Genomic DNA, 10,355 nt, shown 5'->3' on the forward strand with positions numbered 1-10,355 from the left:
GAAACTAGTTTTCTTAACATCTAGATCTCACCATCTTCAAGCTTCGAAAAGGAACTAGTGGGCAGAACTCTAATTGGCATCGAGTCTTCACAATATAAGTTTTTAAAAAAACAAGTTGCCTCTTATCATAAATCATCCACATAAAAAATCCACTCTCCCTCCTCTTTTTTTAAAGTCGTAATCTGATTTTGCTTTCTTCTTTTTAAGGTGTGCCTATGGAAGAATTTAGTATTGCAGTTTCCCAAAGAAAGCCAGTCATACCTCGCCTTTTGTTTCCAAAATAGTTCTTTATGATTTAGAACATTTTCCAATTCCCCTCTAGTTTCTAATTCCAACTGAAATAAAAGATCAAATTGAGAATAGTTCAAACTCTTCTGAATCGTATCGAGTTTCTGAATTAGTATCTTTTTATGTGTCTCAATATACCATACACCTATTTATTACAATCCTTAAGTTGGCTTGTGAAATTAGATAACGAACTATACATGGAACCATCAAAATTTTAATTATTCTTTACAAAATTGGAAGACTTTGCATGCTCAACCCACCCGACCAAGAAACGAAAAGGACGACCCCTAGATGATTGAAGTTCAGATTAAAACAAAAGAAAAATAGGCTTGTGACCAGCTTCAGTCTAAACAAATGAGTCACAGAATAATTAGGAAATGAAGTCAACTGCGTCTTATTCCCAATAGCCCTGTTAAGACGTTCCGAAACTCCACCTCTCTGCCACGTGAAAAGATCACCTCTGAAACCCAAATCATTTATCCTAAAAGAATTCATAAAATCTCTAAAAAAAGAACATATTTTCTAGTAACTCGCTCTCTCATTTTCTCACTAGAGGTTAAGATCGCATTGAAATCACCTATAACTACCCAATGTAAATCAAAACGAGGAATAGTCATCATCAAAACCTCTCAAAGCTACATTCACTTACGATTTTCAGGACTACTGTATACAAAAACAATAAAAACTAGCAGTTGGAAAGTGTTATCAAAACCCAAATCAAAATAAATTGGGGGTGACTCCGGATAATATCAACCCGTAATAAATCCTTCTACTCAACCGAAATACTCTCAGAATAGCCAATAGCTTCCACTAGATGAGAGCATTGAAAACCAAGATATGCAATAATTGAATCAGCTTTGTCGCCACTAACTCTAGTTTCAAATAAACCAACAATATCCATCTTAAATTCCCGTTTATACTCACGAAAGATCATTGAAAACTTGCTACTTGCACACCCTTGACAATTTCATGCAAAACTGGACAAATCCATTAAAAAAATTAAAATATAAAAAAGAGGTAAGAGATGTACCAAAGCGCAAGTCTAGCAAGTGTTGCCATTTCGTTTCCCATCCATATTCAAGTTTCTCATCTTATCTTCGTTGATTTGCGAATTAATGAGTTTGACCTTTGAATTTATTGATTCTATCAACAGAACTCTTGCACTCCTAGAATTTTTAAAGCGCCCCCCACACTCACGAATTATCTTACTGATAACACTACCATTTCAAATAGTGCCCCCTTAATTTCGGATCCCCTCCCTTTCGAAACTAGAACCCTTTTACTTTACTAATCGAAATACCAATTTCGGTTGATTTAGTGTTATTGAGTCTCTCTTGATGCTTAAAAGTAATAGTTGAATGTTTGCGAGAATTAAGTAAATCCTAGTTAAGTTCCACTATTGATTCCACTGGACACTAAAAAATTAGGTTTAAATGAGCAGTACTCTCCAAAAGGGTCTGACATTCTTTTATAAAAAAATTAATTGAAAGACTAGATTTTTTTTTGAATTTCCTCCTACCCAATATCAAGCTTACCTGAATTGTAAAGAATCTACACATTTCCACTTTTTGGGTGCGTAATAGCAAGCCCAATGGCCTTAGTATTAATTTCATTTTGATCCACCTTTTTCCCAAAGCTTGGTGGGTCCTCCAGCTGTCCATCATGATGGCCTAGATCATTAAACACTGATCCACTACTCACATTACCGTCGTGTTTCTTCAAAAAGTCCAGACACAAAATTCCAGGCCCAACAACATTATTCTTTCCAAATGTCATGTTTTCAATACCTAGTGGGCCCACCAATGACCCATTATTATGACCCAAACCATCCATCATGAGCCCACTATTATCCTTCAATGAATCCAACTCTTCCACAACTTCTTCTCCCAAAACGCTAAAGTTGTTTATCATTTTATTGAAAACATTATTTTTCCTCATAACCCTAGAAGCACTCTCCTGATTCAACTCTTTTAGAACTATCCCATTTGAAACCTTATCCCTGAAAAAATAGTATCAGTTTCCTTATTTTTATCCGTTTCTATCCCCTTCAAATTAGGAGCGTTATTCTCAGCAATTTTCAATTTAGAATTGAGGCGAACCCTTACGCCTTAACTTCCTCTCTATGATCATCCAGGGATCGAACGGCTCTGGCGGCTCCACTGTTTTGGCCACTGATCACCTCTAAACATACTAATATCCAGAGTGTGAATACTACGTTCAAATATATAATTATGAGGCAATATCCGCAAGTGTACAGGTCTAGTTGTAATATAGTTTTACAACAGAGTGGGTGAGTACTCCGAGGATTGAAGCCAAGGGAGGCAGAGGTTAGATCAATTTTAACCTACACACTAAAAGATCTAATTAATATTTTAATCAAGTTATATTATGAAAATGTAAATAGGAGTTTTTGGGATTTTTATAATACTAAGAATAAAATAAAATAACATAAAAGAAACTAAATTTCAAGAGATAGAAAAAGTAGAATGAATCAAATTTGATGATGGGTGATTGATTAGCTTGCTTCAGCAATCCCAATCAATTTTTGTTTCGGGTTTCTTATCAACCAATTAGTCGCTACCTTAGTAGGATCTTCCGATCTTCCACTAACATAACAAGTTAGTAATGATTACTTATCTTTCGACCTTACAGTCCAGACTGGCTTGGGGTGAAGGTGTTCACAGATGGGCAATACCAATTTTAGTTTAATTCTCACATTGATGATTTTTCAGGGTTACCAGGACTAGGGTTTGTTTCACGCTCTTCCTTTCTCAAACAACTGCTCTCTTAAGTAACCCTACAAAATAGTTAATAGATCATGCCTCCACTCGCTATCCCCTATAGAAGGATTAGTTTATCATGACTTTCATAAAAATATGGAATATATGGAAGAATAAAGCATACTAAATGAATTGAAGTGTAGAGTTTAAGAAAAGCCTGATTTATATAAATAATAGCACGAATCCCCAAAAGTTGATCATTTTTGCAAAACAGATCTCTTGAAGGAAAGCAGCGGACAAATAAACTAAGTTCTGAAAAAAAACTAAGAACGAAAGAAAATGAAATTAAATCTAAAGAGAGAATCTAGGTTAATGGAATGATATATATAACATGTGTTAAAGGAACCTATTTATAGCCTTTAGGTGGCCATTGTCCTTAACCCTAGGTCAACTAACGTTCCCGAGCTTTAAGTTCGATTGTGCAGACCAAAACACCCTTGCTTTGTGTTTAATTTCCATTCTAAAGTTAATGTCATGACATCGAAAACAGTTTTATACTTTTTCCACGTTGCAACATCGGACCTCTCGTGTTGCGACATATCTTCTAGTATCGGCCTAAAATGCCTTCTAATGGTATCATGTACACTCACGTAGTACGTTAGCTCTCCCTTAGGCCTCATTCGGCCCTTAAGGTCAATAAAAGACTTATTTCACACATTTTATTAGATATAAGTAAAACTAAAGAAACTTAACTAAAATATAATAGAAATTCTTGTATTTAGGCTCCTTAAGTGCAAAAACTAGTTTAACATGCTACATCGAAAACTAGTTTCCATTCAGCGAAAACCTCAATTCCACACATGTCATTTGAATGTCCGAATCTTCTGGAAGAGAAACACATGGACGACAATGCTTCAAACTCAAATCTCTAAATCACCATGTCAACTAGAATCTAAGATACTAAGGGCTTTTTCAAATAAACACACACAACCATTTTGGCAAAATTTCCCCTCGACCCCTTGTCCGTCTGAAAATTGAGCTTGGTGATCGTCCCAATCAAACCCCCGATTTCTTCCAAAATTTGGCACTTATAGAGGAACCCCAGAAGTCTCGGTAATCTGACCCAAACCATAGTTTTACTAGGAAAAGCTTGGAAAGCGTTAAACTTCGGAGTCCATGGCTGAACCATGAGATATTGGCCGAAGACAATCCATGGTCCCTGTGTAAGCACCCTTTCATAATCATCACGACTCTGGAATTTTATCATGAAATAACCATTTTCCACATTCATTATATGAATCTGTTGCGTAGGCTTCCAAATATTTTGAGTCCTATTTTGTAAAATAGAGTAAGACATATTTTGGCTAAGTAATTTTACGACCACCATGGTTGCCATCTCTTTAAAAAGAATCTGTTGGATTTTCTCAGAAAAGTTAATAACGGGAATACCATTCACCATAGATCTCACCACGTCACCATTAAAAAACTCAAAATCCTCATCTCTACCTGAATTAGGGGCCCCTCGACCCGGAAGTTTATCCCTCCATAAGACTTCCGAAACAAGAAAAAAGTCCACGACCATTTCATTGTTCACACCAAAATTCAAGTCCTTAAAAGAGAACTTTTTTAATATTTCGATCTCTAATCAAATTCTCAGTACCTCCGATTTGAGACATTTTTTTTTGACAATATAATAAACTAGTAACTTTAAAAAGCCACTAATCACAACTTTAATTAATGTGTGATTATTTAAATAATAAATGTTTTAAAAACTAGTATATTAACTTATAAGGTAACAATATTTAAGGAATTTTTATGTGGCATACCTATTTTGTGAGAAGTATTGTCCTATTGCTTGCCACATCACCATCTTTTATACTAAATGTAGACGCTATAGTTTAAAAATAAGGGATAGAATTGATTGAATTAAAAAATTTTAAATAATTAATTACACATTAAATAGTTTAATATTATAATATTAATGTACCTAAAAATACCTAAGGCTAGAAATTGATTTAAATGATCAAAGGAATAAAAAATCTTACACAAATAGATACATTTCGATATCCAAACTGTAAAAATATCATATTGAAATATATTTCATTTTGTTTTAAAATGAAAATGTATGTATGAATAGGACGGTTACATAGAGATAATTGGATAAGGGAACTAATCTAAATGCTTAAAGTGTCTGTTTTAGGAGCTAAACACGTTCATAAATGGTTACGTTTACGAAAGGTTTATGATAACCACATAAATTTCAATATGGATCCCACCAGTCCACCGCCCCTCTTCCGCTTCAAACCACTCCACCGTCATATAAATTAGTCAAAGGCCATACAAGAGTTGCTTTTAATGTTAATGCTTAAGCGCGTCATCTTAAAGAAAGGGGGAAGACGTTTTGTGATTTGGCAAGAGGAAAATGGGGATTGGATTGACCCAAGGAATTTCTCTACTGTATAATGAGTTAATAAAAACACATCACATACTATAATATGTCCAAAAAAACTTTTTATATATAAACTTACCATTTACCCTCAAACCTCAAATCTATGTGAGTTTTACTGATTGAAAACAAATTATGAGAAATAATGTGAAACCTCAAACTTTATCCCGATTCTCTATTGTTGCAATTTATATTTCCAAACACTGTCAAAGCTGGCCGTATCCCAATAGCAGTTTTGCCACAGATACTTACGTATCTTCCGTCGATTCTCATCAGGACTCCAAGTTGATTTTCAAATCCTTTTAGGTATGGAAGAATCATAGGATTCAATTGGGAGTTGTGGCAGTAAATCATGAAATTAAATTCAAAGGGCCAGAGCCAAAGCTCATGTTAGTGTTGATTGGCAGTAAACAAGTGACGCTAAAATTTTTACCCAAAGCTTAGAAAGCTACTGTGTTTACATCGCTAAAACCAAAATTTATGAGTCCTTTTATCGCTGTCAGAAAAAAAAAAAAAACAGTTTAATTGAATCATGAACGACCCGCCGAATGCTGAGTTATTCAAAGCTGGATCGGCGGTTGGGGTTTCTTATAATAGAGCTGTTGATTTGAAAACTTAGTTTATCAGTGAAATTATTTATATAGCAAAAGACTGTTGACGTTTTGAGAATAAAAATTCAGAAAATATTGTGAAAAAAATAATTTTGGAAGTGCGGGGAATCGAACCCCGCGCCTCTCTCATGCAAAGACAGCGCTCTACCATATGAGCTACACCCCCGATTGGAATTATTAAAAATGTATATTAGACTTTGATATGAACTGAAAAGATACTCGCTAGTTTAATATTATTACTGCATATATTTCAGACTCCCATTCCAAATAAATAGGAATAATGTTTTTAATTTTATAAGGAGATTTATTGTGTTTCTTAAAATAATGATAAATCTAATCTTGAAATTCTTCATTCTTTTTGAATTACTCGTTTTCAATGTATGGATATAAACATACAACTTTTGATTAGATTTGTATTAGATACATACTATATCAAACACTTACACCTAAATATAAGTATATTTACTTACTAATTTCAAAATAATACTATTAATTTAAAATTATTGAAAATAACAATTAGGTCCCTCATCATCTACTAAAACTTTTCATTTTCCCATTTAATATATAAAGAATTTTTCTTTACAGTTGTCTATTCATTATTTTCTTCTTCTTCCATTTTTTTTTCTTTTCTGTTACCTTTTTGTCGAATAGCTAAAAACAGTTTTGCTTTTTTATCGAACCATTATGCTTTTTATGGTTCACATAGAAAAAAATAACAAACTCATTAAAGATAAAAAAAATTATTAACTGGAGTTAAGTGGGATGTAAAGATCTGTCCTACTTTAACCAGTGATCATTCGATCTTCGCTTTGGGCATGAAATAGCTTTAAAATCAGTGACCAGTATTTATCTCTTAATGGAGCTATAGAATATAGAGAATTAGTCATTAAGCTCGCTTTGATGGATACATTGTGAAACCAATAAAAGATATTAAGACTTTGTTTAAATTTTGCTGTACAAGTCAATTGATGAAGCCCAAGTAAGAAATCAAAGTTTGTCATTTCTAAATTTAAGGAATCCTCGAAGATGGATGATGTTTTATTAATGGAAAGTGGCATCCTATATTTACATTCACAAGACAATTTGTTAGTAATTGTAACTTTCACCTTATATTTACAACTTACTGTTACAAAATCTGTAAATGATTCTACTTTTTACTTGAACCATTTGGAACTAAAACATCAGATTCAGAAACCACCTTGCAGCCTGTCTGCAAAGCCGATAGCCAGGTGTCCACCTACCAAAACACAGAAAATAATAAAACTCAAATTTGATCAATGCAAAATTTACATGGACACAGTGAAATTATATGATTTTCTTCAATCAACCTTACTATATATGCTTAGAGATGTATATATAGATGATAGAATTCGAATCTCAACTTATTAGCTGTCTGTGCATAACGGTGATTATATGTACTAACCAAATAGACAAAGTCTTGAGTTGACCTTGCTATATAGAGAGAAAATTAAACATATTACACTCAGTAACATAGCTTAGCTTCATCTTAATAAATTGCAAATAAGAAAATGAAGAATTGACCTCAACTTACACAGGCTCAGAACTCAGCAGCAAGCATACTTTACAAAAATAACATGAAGCAATAACGTTTATGAGTTTAGAACAGCACATTGTACTCTGTTCATATATATGCATATTAAGGACACATTGTTTACCTGTATTTGAGAAACATGTGAACATTCATAGCGCAGTCCTTGGCGAGTTAAGATATAAAAGGAATATCGTGTTCCTTCATCTTCTCTCGTAAAACATGGCAAGGAACCTACTTCCACCACATCGGATAGTAGGGTGGAATCCTGAGGGCTCAAATCTGCAGATTGTAAATTAAGAAGTTGATTATCAAGTCATGTTTATAATTAATATACCAACCTGTTTCACGTATCCTTCAATCTTACTAGTTTAATTATTGCTTTTTCCAAGTTTAGCTCCATTTGAAACTTAATTCATCAAAAAGTTAATTACCTGTGGAGAGTAAATAGAAGAATATACATTGGCCGTGAAGAACAATGAATCGAGGAAGCCAATCGTTGATTTTGGTATCATCGATAGGAGCAGGTTCTCCGGGTAAAGCTGTCCATCTCTGAGAATGAAAGATATGTAGGAAGATCATTAACCAGAAGAGTAACAGTAACGCAAGAACAAAGAGCTGGATGCAGGATAAACTTGATACAAAGATAGCAAAATTGGAAAATGCATACGGTTCGAATGTACAAATAGCCAGAAAGTCGAGCCGATCGCAAAATCCCATCGATATGTTCCAACCTGCAATGACACAGAAACATCATCACATGCAGAAGTATTGTATCCAAATCTGAATATTGCGTAGGAATGTTATTTGCTAGACCTCAAGAACAAAAGGTTCATATATAGCTGACCAAAATATACATAATGGTTCAAAGGACAAGATTCAGCTCTCCTTTACCGAGCTTTCATGTGAGCTTCTCTCTCTTCTATATCAGCGAGTTCCGATCTAAGTGATTCCAACTCTGCAGCCGTCAACTGAACCTGAAAATGGAGGTGACTAAGGGATGCATGATAATCAATGACAACCAAATGGGAAATTCAAAGAGGCTGTTGAATGAACCTTTTGCTGACCATTAGCACCAGTCCAAGGCAGCCCCCGGAAACTGAACAGATTCAACATGAATGCACCACTTCTCAATCTTTGCCGAGACTATAAACTGCTACGGGACCTATCCTAAAGCGGAACCCTTCAATATTGAGATAACATGTATATCACAAGAATAATCAATCACTCATGCTTCCTAGATTTAGAATTAAAATCTCATAAATCTACTGTTGTCATATAATTCGTATCTAGCCCACTTACAGGGACAAGGTTTTCATGAACCGGGAACAATTAAACCATTGAATTTTCAAATTTTTTTACATCAAAGTGAATCAATTAACCCCTAATTAACAGCTCAAACTATTACAAAAAGAGAACAAATTATGCCCCATAATCGAAAGCTAAAACAACAAACTAAAAGCAAAGCAAGAAAACTAATAAAACCAAACTCCCATTAACCAAAGTAAATAAGGTAAAAAAAAAAAAGGTTCTGCAGAGCTTACAGAAGTTGATCTCTTTTTGTATAGGCAGCAGGAGCAGAAAAAGAAAGAATAAGTTTGAAAGAAACAGATAATGATTTGGTTATAGAAAAAGAATTTCTAACAAAAGATGAAGAGATAATTTTTCTCTTATCACTGTTGTGTTAACGGGTAGTGTTTTGACTTTCCTCAAACTTGTACGTAACCATGACCGGTGGGTAGAGTCGTTCCTGTATGATCGTATTGTTTAATGTTAAAAGACCATTATACACCCATCTTCTCTTGCTTTTTTCCCTTCGGCTCATGGAGTGAAAGAAAAGGCTTGATAATCTGCGTTACCAACGCTGCCCCTGTTGATCCTTTGATCAATGCTAGATGCTTGATTGAGTCAAACAATTCCTTGAGCCCAATCTCTGATCCATCATTTATCTCTTCGCATCCACTGCCTAATACAATTGCTACCATACCGACAATTTTGATTTATGCGTCTGCTGTTTACTCTAAGTGATAAATAGGTAAATAGAAATTCTAAAGGGAAAGTAAGTCCGAGTAGTTCCTTACTTTCGCCTTAGTGCCTTGGTGATCTAATCAAGAGATTACCCAAAATTGATTTCAGGTAACAACCTCCACGTGAATATCTTGATAGTCAAGGACAAAGCTAATAATTGTAGTACATAACTAGAGGCGCTGAGGAATATACATCAGTGGCAATTGCGCTTTCTAAGAACTTATCCTAAAGCTGGAGATGGATTTGAGTAATTGATTCTAAATTCAAGTTAAATTGACATAAATTACTAATTTATGAATTGAGGTTGAATAAGTGAGGTTAATTTGTAATCGTTCCTTTTACTTGCATTCATTTCGTACACTCTTTATATTTATTTTCTTTATTAATTGTTAACCTATATTAGTTAGTGACTCAAGTCAATTGGTTGAAGCCACTTGAACATTTTTTTATGGGTTTTGAAATTACCTCGGTTTGCACTTGTTTCGAGTTATTGTATAACATGTTTGCAACTGATCTAAACTTCTTCCAATCTTGCATACATGTTGCCATCTAGGTAATTGTTCCATCAACTCTTGTAACATTTGATTAGATGTTCCTTGTATTTCTCCATTTTTGATCATTCATCAAATTGTAACAATGGGATCTTATATATTTCGACTTTCCAAAATGATAACAAAGAGATTTTTTATTCTTCTTTTTACCTACCTTAAAAG

General features: G+C 34.0%; 1 protein-coding gene across 3 annotated transcripts; it reads right to left on the reverse strand.

The window, feature by feature from the left end:
- Window positions 1-7,058: 7,058 nt before the first annotated feature.
- Window positions 7,059-9,832, reverse strand: LOC108466535 (uncharacterized). Of its 3 annotated transcripts, XM_053018081.1 has the most exons (8): window positions 9,696-9,832; window positions 9,159-9,592; window positions 8,671-8,797; window positions 8,509-8,591; window positions 8,285-8,348; window positions 8,049-8,166; window positions 7,742-7,896; window positions 7,059-7,302 (listed from the first exon to the last, which is right to left on the reverse strand). In XM_053018081.1, the coding sequence occupies exons 3-8, from the start codon at window positions 8,728-8,730 to the stop codon at window positions 7,213-7,215; spliced, it is 570 nt and encodes a 189-aa protein (XP_052874041.1). In that variant the 5' UTR covers window positions 8,731-8,797; window positions 9,159-9,592; window positions 9,696-9,832; the 3' UTR covers window positions 7,059-7,212. The 3 variants fall into 3 exon arrangements, with proteins under 3 accessions (XP_052874041.1, XP_017622388.1, XP_017622387.1); XM_017766899.2 differs by having other exon boundaries at window positions 8,671-8,784; window positions 9,159-9,820; XM_017766898.2 differs by having other exon boundaries at window positions 8,671-8,779; window positions 9,159-9,819.
- Between the last annotated feature and the right edge of the window lie 523 nt (window positions 9,833-10,355).

The sequence above is a fragment of the Gossypium arboreum genome, chromosome 8 (assembly GCF_025698485.1).
Source record: "Gossypium arboreum isolate Shixiya-1 chromosome 8, ASM2569848v2, whole genome shotgun sequence".
Lineage (NCBI taxonomy): Eukaryota > Viridiplantae > Streptophyta > Magnoliopsida > Malvales > Malvaceae > Gossypium > Gossypium arboreum.